Source organism: Apus apus, chromosome 4 (genome assembly GCF_020740795.1).
Source record: "Apus apus isolate bApuApu2 chromosome 4, bApuApu2.pri.cur, whole genome shotgun sequence".
NCBI classification, from domain to species: Eukaryota; Metazoa; Chordata; class Aves; order Apodiformes; family Apodidae; genus Apus; species Apus apus.
Genome location: NC_067285.1, coordinates 102,561,173 through 102,578,036, shown reverse-complemented (window position 1 = coordinate 102,578,036; position 16,864 = coordinate 102,561,173). Strand labels below are relative to the sequence as shown.

Genomic DNA, 16,864 nt, shown 5'->3' with positions numbered 1-16,864 from the left:
ATAGTGCACTCTTTAAATCTGGGTCGAGGTAAAAAATACTGCAGAGCTCCTAGTTACTGTTCTCTTCCTCTGGGAGAGCAAGTGGGATTACAGAATCAGATCATCAGGATATTCCCCTCCCTCCTCTCCTCCCCATTTTAGTTAGTGCATAGTATGCTTGCCTACAATTTCAGATTACCCATATCAGCTGCAGATTTGGGTTACTCGGTTGATTTAGTTCCTACCCTGGTGGGATGAAATGACAAGGATGTGGCAGTCAGTGTTATTAATATTAGCTCAGTTCTATTACTGAGCTTCAATTAATGTGCTTTTTTGTATGTGTGCTGTGTTTTATGGCACTATTAAGAAATCAGCATCTTTGGTATCAAGGGCCTAAATGTGCTGCTCATAGGGTAATTCAAATTCAGATAGAGTAATTCAGGATTCAGTGTCTGATTATCTTGTCAGACTTGGTTGATTTATTTGCATTTTAGATCACAGGTCAGTTGTGCAGATGTATTTTATATAGCTATTTAAGCTGAAACAAACAACAATAATATAAATATGTTTACCATTTATTTAAATACCTGTGCTGAATTTGAATAAACTCTTGCATTGTTTTGGCTTCCTGTAAAAAAAAAGTCATGAGAAAGGAACAAAGCAAAATCCATTGTCTATGAATATGTGGATACATTTACATTGTGTGCATAAATAGCTGTACTTGTATTGTACGAAGATCACTGTTTTTAAGAAGGCCCTTACTCTGTGAGGCTCATTTTTCTAGGTACTCTTTTTGCAGGTGTAAGATGGACACTATAAAGTGATTACCATGGAAAATATGTACAAAAAACCCAGGCACTGAAAGTCTGTTGAATTATGTTATCACTGATTTATTAATTTATAGTTTTTCTTGAATAAGAAGGAACCTGTTTATTTTGTCAGACACTGTTAATATATGCATGATGTTTAAAATTTGGAATAAACAAATGACACTTGCATCCTGTATTTTGTGGTGCAGAGTTCTAATAAGTATAATTTCCTCTATTGGAAACGTCTTTAACACCAAAACTTTCACCTGTTTTACAGATAAATGTGATTCTACCTTGATAAAATCTTTGCACATATGGTCTTCTTAAATATTCCTAAACAGCTTGGATTAAAATGAATTGAAATACTTATTTCACTTTTATGTAAAATAGCCCCAGTTTTCTTAACCACAAAATCACTGTAAGATACTCTGATTTGATTAATATACACTGAGATCTGTATTTAAGAGGGCACATAGTACACCACATTTTTTGCTCAATTCAATGATATAATCAAATAATCTCATAAAAGTTGTCTAAAAAGAAATGTGACATTGCTGCAGATTCATACTTGCAAGAAAAAGAGAATAATCCTTTTGCTGTTAATAGAATCAAAGAAAAATAAATTTGTTTTAAATGCAATTTTTCCAAGTTCCTGATCAGCCATGTTTTGTGAAGATTGATGCACTATTTGTGCCCTTATTCTCCTTAGTCCAAATTATCTACTTAAATTCAAAACTCATTCTAATGTAGAACTCTTCTGTTTGGTGTTTGTCAAGAGTACGTAATGTAGGACCTGGAAGATTATAATTCAAACTAATAGATTAAGTAGTTTTTAATGGTAAAAATCAAGGGAATTTCACTCAAAATTCTGTTCAAGGGAAAAGCCCTCTTATTTCATACATTTATGTACTATTTATATAGTGACTTAAAAAAAATATTATTTCAGTTGTGTATAACACTGAATCTCATTATTTAAGTGAAGGCTCCTGAAAGACTGAAGGTGTCATCTTTTCAGAATTAAGAATTAGATTTTTCCTGTTCAGGACAAAAGCAAATTTCAACTCAAATCCTTCACATGTTTGTATTTTCTAACCCTTCACAGCTCTTAATGTGCAAGTCCATAGTGTATACTTAGCATAGTGTTTCATGTGGGAACTGGAGTATCATACAGTTATGGAAAAATGTTGATGGTGAAGGTCCTCTCAAGGTCATCCTGTCCGATGTCCTGCTTGAAGCGGAGCTGCCTTGTAAGTTGGATCATGTTGCTCTGAGCATCTCCAGGCTGATTTGAAAACCTTTGAAGACGGAGAAGACAGTTTCTGTGACAATCTGCCCTGATGCCTAGTGATTGCGAAATGTCTGTTTCCTCTTTCTGTAACCTGTGATTGGTACCTTTGTCCTTCTGCTGTGCACCTCTGAGAAATGACTGCCTTGCTCATCCCTGTGTTCCCGTTAGATAGCTGAACAGGTCTTGGCACTTATCGTGCATCCCACAGTCTTCCCTTTGGCTGGAAGAGCAAGGCCAGCTCCCTCACCCATTCCTTGAATGCTGTATGCTGCAGCCCCTTAGTGCTCTTACTGGCCTTCCTCCAGTTTTATGGTGCTTGTGCCAGTTTGTTAATGTCTTTCATTTGTGCTGGGGGGTGGAGGGGAGGGGGAGGCGAGGAGAGCAAAACTGTCTGTGCTGCTCCTGGTGTGGTTTCACAACTGCTTAATAAAAGGATGTATCACTTCTCTGTCCTGGCTACACTCCTATTGATTTGGTTCAGGATCAAATTAACTTCAATCATTTCAAGCTCTCACCACTGACCCATATCCAACTTGAGTTCCAGGAGACTGAAGTCTCTCATTTTTTTTTTTTCTTTTCTTTTTTCCTTCTCTCCCTTGCAGAAATGCCAGCTTCAATTGGTGTCCAGGCTTTTCTGTTGCAGGAATTTAAACACTCCCAGGGGCAGGACGTTGTATCTGTCTTCAGGAAACTTTTTGAGGCTTTTTTGATTCATTTCTCCAATACGTCTGAGTCCCTCTGAATGGTCTTCCTGTCTTCTAGTGTAGTAACAGCTCCCTCAATTTGATATCATCCACATATTTGGGGATGGTACATTCCATTTCTTCATCTAAGTAGTTTAGAAAGTTGTTAAAATGTGCTATTTCCTTCAGTTTTTAGGGATAAAATGTAGATGACCAAATAAAATTATTTTGTCTTCCAAGAGATTCAGCAATTATTTTTTTGGTAAAACGTGAAAAGTAGCACTAACAAAATACTCCACTAAAATCCAAAAGCTACATTCTTTGCAGTGGAGGGAACTGTTTTCTAGTAACATTCACTCTCTTATGTATTCTAATAACAAGGATATTGCCATTTTAAGGCCATGAAATCTGAATGTTTAGGTTACATTCAGCAGTGGGGGAAATGAAGAGATCTTTTGTCTCCGAAAATTCTGGTGCAGAGGGACAGCTGGCAGAGGCCCTCCATGATCCTTTGCTGCCCTGAGAAGAAGGATGGGGCATGGCTTGACTTCACTTCTGCAGTGGCGTATATGTGTGATTTTTGTTTCCTGATCAAAATCTTGAATTTTGAGACTGGAAAGCTGAGTTTTGAATCGTTTGAGTGTGTGTAGTCGTACAAGGTTGGTTAGAGCCTGCTGTAGCATGTTTCTTATCAGCCTCTTAAACCCACGGGTGTCACACACAGCTGCTGATATCAAATTGTAGGCTGCTTCTCTGGATTTTGCCATCTGTTTGAGAAGCATGTTTCAGCTGCATTCCAAGGCTAATCTCCAGCAAAGGCCTTTCCACCACCTCCAGTATTTTAGACCTGCAAATAATACTTTGCTTTCCATCCTCTGAAGATTTATGCCTGTCCTCTCAAGAGCTAACAGGGCAGCGTTCCACTGGGGGCTTGTTTTTTCCTGAATCAAGCAGATCTAATGAAAGTTTGTTACAGTGCAGGCTCAGCATTTTGTGTTTATTCTTAGTATTTTCTAAGGATTGTGTTATGGTACATAGGTCACAAATCTGACTTCTGTATCTCTTTTCAAAATATGAAACAATATTAAAACCACAGCAGAATTTATCTATGATGTGGCACCTGGACACAAACTCCTGTAATTTGGATTATTTAGTTCTTCTACGTTTTTCATCTTTTTGGCTGCTTGTTCCTTATAGCTCTGTCAATGAACACTTGTAATAGGTAGCAGGAGATACCCAGTAGTAGAGGCTGGAGTCAGCTACAGGAATGTGAAGTGCTTTGGAGAAAGATGCAAGAAACCTGTCAGTAAGTTCTGGAATTGTCTGCTTATATGGTGTTTCTTATATATTTTATAGAAACTTTTAATATATGCCTTCCCTATACGATTTACACACTTAAAAAAATATGTGGGAAAAGCTATTGGAATAAAATATTGACTGTTGGTTTAGAAAAATTACACATTAAATTAATAATGTCGCATCTATCTGTGTTTATGACCCTTACTCCTGCACTGGATGGCTGACATGTTTTCTTCCTCTTAATGGGTAGTCATGGCAGGTGTAGAGAATGCTATGTACAATGCAGGAATATTTTCATTCCTCCCTCCAGATTGGTTTCCAGCTTGGGATATCATTGTTAGGTCTTTGTGTCCCTTTATAAATGTAAAATGTGTTCATTCAATTTAGTTCTATGCTTAACTGTTTATTTGAGTAGCATCTCTTTTTTGTTTGTTTTTCTAGTAACTAGCAATCCTTCAGTCAACATATCCTTCTTTTCAGTGTCAAGTGTTTGGTATAAGGATTAATTAATTAAATTTCTTTGGGAGAAAAGCACTGCAGAATTTTGTTCTGCAGTTGGCTAGGAGCTAACTTCGATAAGGATGGGTGAAGAGGAAGGTCTTGCACTTGGCAGTGCAGCAGCTGGCTTTTTCCACTTTGAAAACTGAGTATGTCACTGCTCTGATAGATCTTGCTTTTAAATCCCTGGGAATTTCTCTTTCAACTTCGTGAGAGGCTAAAGTTCCCCCAGAAGTCTCTGCCTTTTTTTCACTGTAGCTATTGAAGTGTGGGATAATTGGCTGGGGGATGCTTTTTCCAGTGGCTGGCTTGGTTCTCTTTCATGTTTGATAAATATTATTAAAACACTTATTTCTGATAATTTCTCTTAGCTACTAGGAGGTGGTTAGATACCTGTACTTAGGAAACCGTGTAATTTTGAGAGAGGCTATAAATGCTAGCTCTTCATTGATATGATGCAGGTAATTGCTGTGTTCAGCACCTAACAATTCACAGCACGAAACCCCTTAATTAAGAAATGATACTTTTAGAAAGCTGTGATTTTAACCAAAAGCTCCAGAGTTGCTTATGCTAAACAAAGGTGCTTTATCAGTAATTTCCTTCCATGGCTGCTTATGGATGATCCTGTTTTATTTAAAATCCTCTTTTGGAGTGTATTTCTGCTACTTTTCTTCTCAAAGCATGTAACTCAAAATGTGTGCTAACGTCATGTTTTTCCATTGTCTTTGTATTAAGACTTTTCATACTGAATTGTACCATGATTAATTGCATAAAGAAATGTGGTTATTCTAAAATGCTTTAAAATCATGCAAAATAGTGTTTTGAGGGGTTGAGGAGCATGTTGAAAGGGCATCTACTTGCTCAGAGTCCTGTCATGAATCATCAAGTGAGATGTGATCCATCCAGGTTTATTATCTTCAGCTCAGTGCTGGCCTTGACATACCTGCATCACTTCCAATAGAGAAACTCCTAGATTTCTATAATGTGCTTCCTGTGTCTTAGGTTCTTAGGAATCTGTTAGTTCAGGTATTCTGTTTGATGACTAGACAATAGATTGTGATCTCAACAGTGTAATTTCTAAGTATTTACAGTTTTTTCATACTTTCCTTCTGTATTTTAGAGGTGTTGTGGGAAGGACAGAAAGAAGTGGTATTTGAGGAGGGTCAGTCAGGGAACAAAAATAATATTTGTGGAGCATCCCTTCATGTAGGAACAGTGGCATGAGAGAAGACGTGAAAATGCATGACTTCAAATAGGACAAGCTGATACTAGGGAAGGGACATAGCACCCTAATATTAGATAAGGGATGAACAGACTCCAGTTAGGCTGGGAATGTCTTTGACAATGAGAGTGGTTTGTGGTGTTGTTGCTGTTGTTTAATGTAGTAAAAAGAAAAACACCTTAGAGGATCCAGAGATGAGAGTTTTGTGAAAAAAGCTTCATTAACAGAAGTATTCACATTGGATGGTGAGAGGGGAGGACTACATTTAAGGTCAGAAAGGAGAATGCTGCAATGACTAAGGCATGATTCAAGAACTCAGGTAAAAGTCTACCTGTGTGGATGGCTTTTAGAGCTGGTAGCAAAAAGGATCATTAGATGTAATCAAATTGTACCTGGGAGATTACTATTTTATATATGTAAATGATGAGTAGTTTGGGGATGGCTCCTTAGTGACAGGAAACAGATATTGAAAGCATGAAAAAGGAAGAAACACTATGCATGGTAAAGTAAATTCTGGATGCTGTCTGGTGAATGATCATTGTAGTAAGAATACAGGGTTAAACCTTTACACTTCAGAGGTCATGAGGGGACCTCTAATTGTTACTTCACTTAATATCATAAAAGCCAGTGACATTCACCTTGTCTACAGTAATCATAAATGACAATTGGAAAAATCTGAGAAGGTGTGTGTGCGTGTATGTGGGTGTATATATATATATACACACACACACGCATTTGTATACTGTACAATCATATGTATATATATTGAGAGAGACCAAACCATTTATGGGAAAAGCAAACTTACCTAGGTGGAAGACTTGACAGACTTTTAAGCATAAAACTTAATCCACTGAAGGGCTTCTGTATCTGAAAGCTTGTTTTTGTCCAAAGCTTTCACTTGGTTTAATAAAAAAATGTTCCTTCTCTTTTAGAAAGCGTGGATTCCTAGAAAATCTTGGCTATGAGTGTTGCTTCCACAGCATATATTTGATCAAAGTAGCAAGCAGCGGGGAACCCAGATTAATCCAGGTTGATTTTCATTTACCTAATGGAAGCTACTCCTCCCCTTATCCGAATAAAAGCCTTAATTACATAAGGCTGTGTTCCTTTTTGCTGTCAACTTTTTTTCATTGTGTAACAAAATGTGGCTAGAATTTGACAAAAGAGTAGATTTTATGTGAGCTTTTCCAACTATTAGAATATGTAGGGCTAAGCCTAAGCTGAAGTCTTTGGGGAGTGGTTGACCTTTCTTCCCTAACTGTCAGTTTATGTTTGGTTTAAACCTAAACTATGTCTCTCCTTTTCCTAGCCTTATTCCTCCTCTTTCTTCACCTGTCTGCCCCCTGACTTGCCATCTCTCCCACTGAGGGAGATGTGGCATCCATGTAAAATATCTCTCATCCTTTTTTTTTTTCCCCTCTGTGGAGTGATTTCTATCCTCTGTCAAGAAAGCAGACAGAGAAGATGAATAAATTTGCTCTGTAGTATGCAAGTCTGAAGAAAGATGATGAATCTTTGGGTCAGGCTTTGGGATCGATTTAAGAAAATTGAGGCACTATGTTGATGCAGTTACACTGGAGAAATCAAAGGACTAACTGTCCTCTTGAGGAAAGAATTGTATGGTGCCCCAGGCTTCTGAAACAGAACTTATGGTAGAGGCATCACTCTTGCAGTTCTATTAATCTTTATCAGCTTTTAACACGTTAGTTGCTTAGAAATTCTTATTTCTGCTAGTTTATGCTTATAAAAAAATGTTGTTGCAGTTCTCAGTGTTTTTGTGTGCACACACATGCGTATGTTTACATGAGTAACAGATTCTCAAGTGTCTACTTGTAACTAAAAAAGAAAAGTAAAAGAAAAAAGGATGTGCAGTTATTATTATTATACTGCTATTCTGAGTTAATACCAGTGTCTCAAAGATTTTTCTATTTGACTGAAACACAGGGTGTTTCTTTTTTTCTGAAAGTTTTTCTCTCTCCAAAGCCATGCTCTATCATGGCATTTCTTTCTAATGTGTGTGAGCTTATATGCTTTGTTCTATGAAGTGTATGTAAAGAATGATGACATGGGCATGTTTTCACTGGTCACATCTGTTTCGAAAAATCTGTTCTGCTGCAGTTCAGCAAGTAGCAATCTCTATGGAGATTGTTACTTGCTTTTCCAACTTCAATACCTATGTCATTCCATTTACCCTTTGAGTTGTGAGAATATGAGCATGAATAGTGCTGCTAACTGGACAACTAAAATCAAGAATGCCTATGTAACCTTGGTTCTTCCTTGTTAAATGTATGCCATGCACAGCCAATTTTCTTTCTCAATTACATAGATGTTCAGTGTGACCACCTGTGTAATTGAAAGTGAAACTTTGTCCACAGTATTTAGTTACACTGCATTTTTTCCTCCTAAGAGGTCCCTGATAGATCAGTCTTCATGACAGATAGTATTGAGTGAATGAGGCAGCTGCTTAATTTTTGTCATTGCTGCCCACTGCACAGTCCCTCTGAAATCCTGCATGTTGCAAGTTCTTCCATTAATAAAAACTGCATTCTTTCCCTGCAATTCCTTTTTGTCATACTTGAAACTCTTGCAAATCCAAATTAACATACTGGGAAGTATTATACCTATGTTCTGGATGAATTGAGACCAAATGACATTCCCAAGTCAGGGAAGAAGAAATCAAGAAATCTGTCAGAACCAGTCTCCATTAGTTCCAGTGGAAATATAGAAGTAGTGAGTCCAGCTTATTCACTTCAAATCTGACCAATCATGACTTGACTTGGTTTAGCCAGCTTGTCTCATTGCACTCAGGTGCAACAATTCCTTTTTTTTTTTTTTTCTTTTTTTTGGTGGTGTAACTTAACACAAAGGAGTTCTATGGCTGTAGGGTTATGATAAACAACAAAAGTATAATTTAAAAAGTTCCTAATTTTAGTTTATTTTTTTCAAATGAGACTACAATAGTTTTATTTCCAAAATTCCATGGGTTTATGTTGGCCAGGAAAACAATTCAGCAAACTTAAGGAGATACAGCAGAGTTCTAATGAATATATTCTAATAGTTAACATTCTTGTTAAGAAATCTGTTTCTATAGTAACTGGTGCACATTGTCACTTCCTCTAGTAGGACTACCAAAGCAAACTTAACACTGATGCTGTGGTGGGCAAATCCTATGGGAGCTGCAATAGATCACAGCTAGCAGTATGCTTCATTTGGTACTGAGGTGTATGAACAACACAGTTCAGTAACCAGAGATGGTGTTTAAGAAATATTTCTTCCTATACTTCATTCTAATGTTCTATCTGCATTTGCTTTTTTTTTTTTCTTTCTACACAAAGACTAGTCCTCATTGAATCATATAGCAAGGGCACTGGAAATACGTAGATATGCTGAAAATTTTAAGTTTGAATGTGTGTGTGTGTTTATATGCTATTGATTTTTAAATGTCTGTGAAGAGATTGGCCACATGTGATTTTCACTGGTAAAGAGGGATTCAATCTGAGGCAAATGCGTATGGCTCAAGCTTTGAAACAAATTCCAGGTCGGTTTTAAAGGGTGGGTTGTTTTATCTTGTACTAGCCCTTTGTTTCTCTGAAGCATAGTGAACAGAGATTTTTCTTTTGCTTATAGAAGTGTGTATCCTCAGATGAAGTGGATGATTTCAGGAGCTATGTATTTTGTTTCAGTGTATGTTGGTATCTATTTTGGTTTGTCTTTTGAGTTGAGACCACACTGAACAAACTCATGATCAAGTGAAGGCTGAAACTTTTTTAAGGGGAGGGGAGAAGCCTTCAGAGGAGCTGTACCCTCTTTTTAGCAACAGTTTGGCACAGTTTGGATGTTGGTGTAATCCTGAGAGAAACAGAACATTGTTTTTTGCAAGTTTGTGGGTATGCATGCAGTGAACACTTGGAGATGTTCCAGAAGCTTCCTTCTTGCTTTTTTTCTTTCTAGATGGATGAGATAAAAGGCAAAGACAGAGTGATTTTGGCTCTGGAGAAAGACCTTGGTGTCCAGGCAGGCCATACACAGAAACTGCTCCTTCAGAAAGAAGCTTTGGATGAACAGCTTGTCCAAGTGAAGGAGGCAGAACGATACCACAGCAGTCCTAAGAGAGAGCTTCCTGCAGGAGTGGGAGATATCACCGAACTGATGGGAAGCCCGGTAAGAAAATTGTGTGTTCTTCAAATGCACAACAGAGGATAATTGCTGCCTGGGTGTTCACTGTGGTTTTGTGGTTACTTTTATGATACTGGAAGGACTAATTCATGGTAACTGGCCTGGCACTGCACTGTGCTACTTCAAAGAATGTTGAAAAAGTATGTAGATGTAGAACTTTTGGAATTTATATTGTGAACTTCAGCTGTGAACTCCATTACTTTTTTAGCTACTTATTTCTTTACCCAATTGCAAATAGATACTACAATTTTCAAAAACTTTAGCATGTGATTTTAATTTGTGTCCTATGCACTAGAGTTTTTTTTATATATAGCTGATAGTAAAAACCTGGTGAGAAGTAACCAGTCATAGGTGTAATATTATTTATCTAGCTTTTTAAAAATAATTTATTAAACCTTTATGTACTTCCCACAAGCAGACCCTTCTAATGTAATATATCATGTAGCATTTCCACAGGATGTTATTGTTCAGTGTTTCAGTTAATGAAATTAATTTTTCCAGACACTGATGTAGAGTCTATTTTAAATTTCCACAGTTCACTTGCTAAACCATGATATTAAATAAATGGATAGTGAAATATTTTTTAGAAGGTAATTTTATAAATCTATATGTTTTTGATGTAAAGGAGCAGCATTTGGATGAACGAGATGTGCGGAGATTTCAGTTAAAAATCGCTGAACTGAATGCTGTAATAAGGAAGCTGGAAGACAGAAATACTCTCTTAGCAGATGAAAGAAATGAACTGGTAAATTAATTAGTAATAACGCAGATGGTGACTGGGAGGGCATCTTCATGGTAAAAGATTTAATGTTGGAAAGTCAGTGTTATAAATAATTTACAAATTAGTCCTGGTTGATCTCAATGGATTTAATCTAAATATAACAGAGATTTATATAGAAATTTGCTCTGTGACCATAAATGACATAAATGGAATCTGTCTTGTTCCAGAAAAATAGAGCTTTATAAATTTATTTTGGGGTCATTGTAAGCAAATTGACTGGTAGCTTGACTGTGGCACTGTGTAATGATGCTGTGTAAAACATACACAATCTATGCACTTTAATTACTCTATTAATTTTTTTGAAACCTGACATTGCTTTTGTGATGTGCTTATGCTAGCTAGGTGTTCAAAAACCTTTCTCGTGCTGGAGATGAAAAATCTGCCATTTATCAAGGGAAATCTGTTAAGTAGGTGAAGTTATCCTTGGAGAGTGAAAGCAACTTAGAAAAGTTATGACAAGAATTTTGAGAATGAATTTTATTAGCCTGCATCACTACTTCATTGCTTTTATAGAGGTTAGTGGGAAGACTCCCATTGACTGAAATGGGAGGTGAGTTTTAACAATAAGAATTTTCACACATATCCTATTATGCCCTATTTATAGTGGCAGAAGAAAATATTTTTCATTCTAATCAGATGAACTTTTTCCCCTTGTCTAACGAAAATAATGCTGTTAGGTATGGCAAGGGCCGAAGGGGAGGGTGCTCTTGACACGTCCCAGTCCTGTGAGTGAGTGAAGCATTGACATCTTCCTCCCTGCTTTTTCAGGCTTAGCCCTTCATGTTGTGATCTGAAGGCTTAGTTTTATGATAAAAGGACTTAATTTAGTGATGGCATCTCAATGATTATTGGACAAGCTAATTTTTGAATTTTTTTTGTCCAACATCTTGGCTAATCTAGATTAGTGAAGTCAATTGAACCATGCTAGAGTAAAATGGTATGAATTGAGAACATAATGATGTCTTCTTCTTTAAACTTTCCCTCTTTAATTAGCTACATAGTCTAATCTGCCCTTTTATATGATAAAACTGATTCCTCTTTAAAAATTTAAGTTTTTTTAGTGTAACAAGAACATGTGTTTTAGCCTGGGTTCAGTTCAGTGTTTTTCCTACTTTGTGCTGAATGTTCATTGTTTTGGGGTTTTTTTCTCCACTTTTACTGCTACAGTTTCTTTTCTCTGCTCTATACTCTCAAGAACATCTTGAAATGTTTATTTCAAGATTACATTATATAAAGACAAGATAATTCAGCCTCCTAATCTTTTCTGTGGACATAAGTAACTCAAAACGTCCTTGAAGAATGGTGAAGTACTGCAGCATCTACCCTTCAGTGCCCCTCTAGGTGGAGGGCATGTCTGACACAGTCAAAGGCTCTTCCTGATGCTTGACCTAGAGGCATAAGAAATATATTTTGGAAAAGATGTGGAGAAGGTTTTGGCATATTGTGAGACAATAAATAATTTATAAAACCTGTAATATCAGTAAGCTTGTATAATTAAGCACTTTGAAAAAAAATTTTCTCCTGAAAATGAAACAGAAAACAAAATACTCCATGAAAATATCTCAGGAGAAAGATTATCTTTTTTCTCATTTCTGGTTAAGGGTCAATAGATTGAAAAATCTTTTTTTTAGAAAAAACAGATTTTTTACAAACAACTCAAGGATTAATAAAATAATCACTGAAATGTTGAATATATACACAAGTGCAAGAAAAGACAGTAATTTGCTTCACATAATTGTCTAACATCATAAAACCACAGGAACAAAATTGAGCAGCTTGAAAATGTCAGCAGAATGCTGAGATTGAATCTGTGCCCTCTGGCTGACATTCTCATTGCTCTAATTACACATTGGTTATAGGGTTTTTAAAGTAGAGAAGGAAGAGTTTGCTCCTACTAAGGGACAGTGAAAACGACTCCCCTAGAGACCTAGTTGCTCACAAGAAGCTTATATACAACAAGATTAATTTATAAATAAAATGCTTTTATGGGTCTTCATAAGTGTTTTCCAAAAGCAAAATCCAGTGAACAGTTCTAGTGTTTTTGTAGACTGTACAAAAATCCTATTTCTTACTGCTTTGGACTCTGGTAGTTCTTGATTCAGCATTACTCTATATCAGATGAACTGAACTTTCTGAGTGAAGGAAGAAGGCAAGTGAAAACACACTTATTTCTTCTTTCCTACAAGAATAAACTAAAGCACTGCTAACTTTGTTCCTTTGCCATTTGCAGCTGAAACGTTCTCGGGAGACAGAAAGTCAGCTGAAGCCTTTGGTAGAAAAAAATAAGAGAATGAGCAAAAAAAATGATGATATGCTGCAAAGTATTCAGAGAATGGAAGAGAAAATAAAAAATCTATCAAGGGAAAATGCAGAATTGGTAAGTAATCATCTGTGACATCCTGTTATAAGAACACATTGCACACAATTTCTTGGAGGTGGAAGTGCTTGTGAGGCTTTTACTCTAATACAGACATTTCAAGAGTCTTAAATTCAGCCAATGCAACTGAGTATTCAGACTCTAAATTCAGAGTGGCATGTTCTTTGTGCTGTATCAATTTATGCTGATTAAGTGAAAGGATCACAGATAAGTAAAATTTATTTTGAGGCTATAGAAATGTATGAAAAAAATCAACTTTAATAAATGCTGCCTTTATGATTAGAAATTGGAACTGAATGTGAGTGTGTCTGCAAAATGCTCTGTATGTTAGATCATTGAGTTCACCTGTCTGCTTATTTTGTCCCCAGCTATGTTCTTAGAGTCTGTTTTAAGGTGTCTTGCATGAGATTAACACTGAGGCATACAGAATGTGTGACCCTTTTTTTTTTTTGTTACAAGAGGCCTTATGTTGTAGTGCAGTATGCACTGAAGAATCCAAAGAATTCTTGATTACTACATCACATATGAAAATTTTCCTCCTCTTCCAGCAAGACACTTTAAAGTGTTCTTAATATTTAAGATTGTTTTGGTTTTTTTTTTTTCCAATTTTATTTTAATTTTTTTAGAAGGAGAAGTTATCTGCACAACCAGCACTGAAGAGACACACATCTTTGAATGATCTCAGCAGCACACGGGAGGAACAAGAAATTGAATTCCTTAGACTGCAAGTCAAAGAACAGCAGCATGTTATTGATGATCTCACAGTGGTAATGCTTATGACTAGTATACACACGTGCATGCACACACACCTGTAGGCAAGCTAAAGATTCAAGAGCAATATTTTAACTCCAGTTGTTGTAGTGATGATGAAACAGTTCTTATGGCATTGAAGGGTTCTTGTTTTTTCTCAGGTAGTGAATGTATTGCTTTGGAATGTGTATGAAACTCTGTATTATAAAACATTCTTCTATTATGAGATGCTAGTGGAAAAAAAAAGTGCATCAGTCAATCCACGTTATGTAAAAAATTGGCTGTCAACAACTGAGGAACTTGGAGGAAAGAACACATTTCAAAACTTACTGACTGAAATGTGTTGGATGTAGACCCTGGTGCAAACCCAGCCACTCCCCTGATCTGGAAGTTCTAAAAGAAAGGCACAAAGCAGGATGGCATTCCTTTCACCTAACTAAGCACCTCTAACTGAGACGGCCACAGTAGCTGTATTTGTAAGAAATGCAGAGAAATATGCATGATTCTTCCAAAGGTAGCAGTGTGGTTTGAGATTAGAATTGCACAACTGCCACCTTCTGACTGTGGAGACCACTTAAACTGGTGCTCATAGATATTTGCACTGTTTGTTCAGGACTCTTTTGAGTTGTGTTAGAGTTGTCTAGTGCTATTTGGTACAATTTATGAAGCACTCTTCTGGTGCTGGCAGAAATGACACATCATTTCTGAGAGACTATTCCCCTCTGGAGCAACAGCTGAAACTCAGGCAGACTATTCCAGAGCATCTCAAATGCACTACTGACTACTACAAAATGATAAAAAGAATTTAAGATTCTGTCTAAATAAAAAATTAAACCTTGGATACAACATTAAAAATAAAAACAGAAGATCCAAAAAGGTAAAACAATAAGATGTGTTATTGCATTCTGGAATGTTGTCTCTATTCTAGGCAGTTCCTCTGAGATTTTGACCCAGGATTTCTCTTTGTAATCAGTGCCAAAAACTGACGTCAACATGCAGTCTCCAGTGCCACAGTGTTCCAAGCAGTAGGATGTTACTCAGTCACTGTGATGTAGGGTCTGATTCACAGAGCAGTGGTGCTTTGCCTTCCAAATACAAGTGTACAGGCAGGGACTTTGACATGACATTAAATTTGAAGTATATGGCAGATAAAACTTCACTTGTATGCCAGTGTAACGTGGCTGTGAAAGGACTCTTTTTTTACTGTCTCAGCCAGTAATATGAGGAAATACATTGTATCCTGACTTTGGTCAGCTAGTATTTGCTTGTGTTTAGTGTGAACATAAAAAATAAATATTTAAAAATATGGTTTCATTTTTTCTTTGTTTCCTATTTCCAGATACTTTTCCACTGTCAGAAATAAGTTAACAAGTTAACTAAGATACTGCTTTGGTTGGCAGTACAAACTAATTGTGGCTTTGCCTCTGATACAGAGCCCTGCACTTCCATCGTGCTTTTCAGCTATCTTTTGTGGCTCAAACCACACTTCTCTGGAATACAAATGTATCATGATTATCAGAAATGACCCACAGGTCACATACCTGATAAATACAAAAGTCATCAGCTTACCTCCATCTGAGACCAGTATGATGCACAGTTATGACAGGCAATAGGGTTGTCTGAGTTAATTATTATTGTTGTTTTCAGTGTATGTTTGATGCTGTTAAAAACATATAAGTTTGAGTTCTCCTGTAGCAGTGGTTTTCTGGTCAGTTTTTAAAAGGAGAGCTGTGAAGATAACCTTAGATGTAAAAGATGCTCATGGTTCAGCAAGTGGTGATTTTTAATTGGCATTATTATTCTTCTGGTTGGTTAGTGTATTATTAAGACAGTAAAATAAGCAGTCTTCTTACAAACAAGAATAGAAACAGGAAGGAGTGGGGGATTTTCAAAGTGTTTGTTCATTCTGCACTGAAATGAGAGGAAAGAGAAGAGAGTGAGACTAGCCACTTTCTCCAACTGCTTGGATACCTGCTTTTTAGATACGGGAGACCCAGGTTAAAGCAGGGACTGTTCCTTAACCAGGTACCTGAGGAGGCAGCATGATTCTTCAACACTGTCTAAAATTCAACTTTGTGTTTTCTGCTTGAGCTTAATATATTACTTATTCTGCAGCTTGAAATACCTGCTCCATTCTACCTTGGCAGTCGTACTTTTCATTATTCTGAAAAGCACATGTATTAAAGGTGATATATAATTTATTGTACCTTTCTGAATTATTTTGTATTTTCTAAAACTGTGTTCCTGGAACAACGTGCTGATAAAGATGAATATTTTTATTGCAATTTCCACTGGGAGCTTCTTAATTGTCCAGTTTCTAAACTGACTATGAAGAAAACTCTGAATAGAATAATACTATGCAGTGAGCAATAACTGCTGGAAATGCACTTGAAACTGCTATTATTCTTTTAAAAAACAGAAGTGTTGCTAAAAAGATGCAGAGCTAAGAACTGAATGAGAGAAAAGGCAAGGAGACAGATCACCTGCTTCATATGTTGGTTTCTTGCTTGTCCTCTCTGCATTTTTTACCTTCCCTTTCTCCTCTTCTTCATTTGAATTCAAGGCAGTATTCTTGGGCTTGAATGTTCATCAACCTTGCATTTTTCCAGTAATAACTTTCTCAAACTATGGCATAGTTAATTATGATCTTGTTCCAAGGTCACGATAGAAAAAAGATACTAAGTTGACACAGACTAAATGAAAGTGCCTTTGGATTTGAGACTTTTGCCCCGCAAGGGCAAGTTGTGTAACAGTGTATTTGCATGGTAGAATATCAGAGAATGACTGATATAATGACTTGGAATTACCAAAGCTGGGCTAATTTTTAGCTACTGACCTGTTTCTTTAGGATGAAGAAACATTGGAGTGAGAACATGAGTTCTGTTTCCATAGTGAGCTCTTGGTAAAAGAGTTAAAAGAACTGTCAGAAATCTGTGCCCAGTATTTAACAAAGCCTTTTCTTGCCAGCTTCCCATCAAGTGTGTCAAGTACATGGCTGAAGG

At 36.7% G+C, this 16,864-nt stretch overlaps 1 protein-coding gene and 1 long non-coding RNA gene across 5 annotated transcripts in view; one reads left to right on the top strand and one right to left on the bottom strand.

Annotated features, from left to right (window-relative positions):
- Window positions 1-16,864, top strand: part of JAKMIP1 (janus kinase and microtubule interacting protein 1) — a 122,534-nt gene that overhangs the window by 55,719 nt on the left and 49,951 nt on the right. For all 4 annotated transcript variants that reach the window (XR_007889484.1, XR_007889483.1, XR_007889485.1 and 1 more), the window contains 4 exons: window positions 9,730-9,939; window positions 10,580-10,699; window positions 12,966-13,112; window positions 13,739-13,879. Coding sequence is in view for 1 of the 4 variants with exons in the window: in XM_051619567.1 (XP_051475527.1) it covers window positions 9,730-9,939; window positions 10,580-10,699; window positions 12,966-13,112; window positions 13,739-13,879 (618 nt within the window). In the remaining 3 variants the exon portion in view is untranslated. The remainder of the gene's footprint in view (window positions 1-9,729; window positions 9,940-10,579; window positions 10,700-12,965; window positions 13,113-13,738; window positions 13,880-16,864) is intronic.
- On the bottom strand, window positions 845-16,560 carry LOC127384745 (uncharacterized). Its single transcript, XR_007889487.1, has 2 exons — window positions 16,346-16,560; window positions 845-2,083 (listed from the first exon to the last, which is right to left on the bottom strand). It is a non-coding gene; the product is annotated as an uncharacterized LOC127384745 (long non-coding RNA).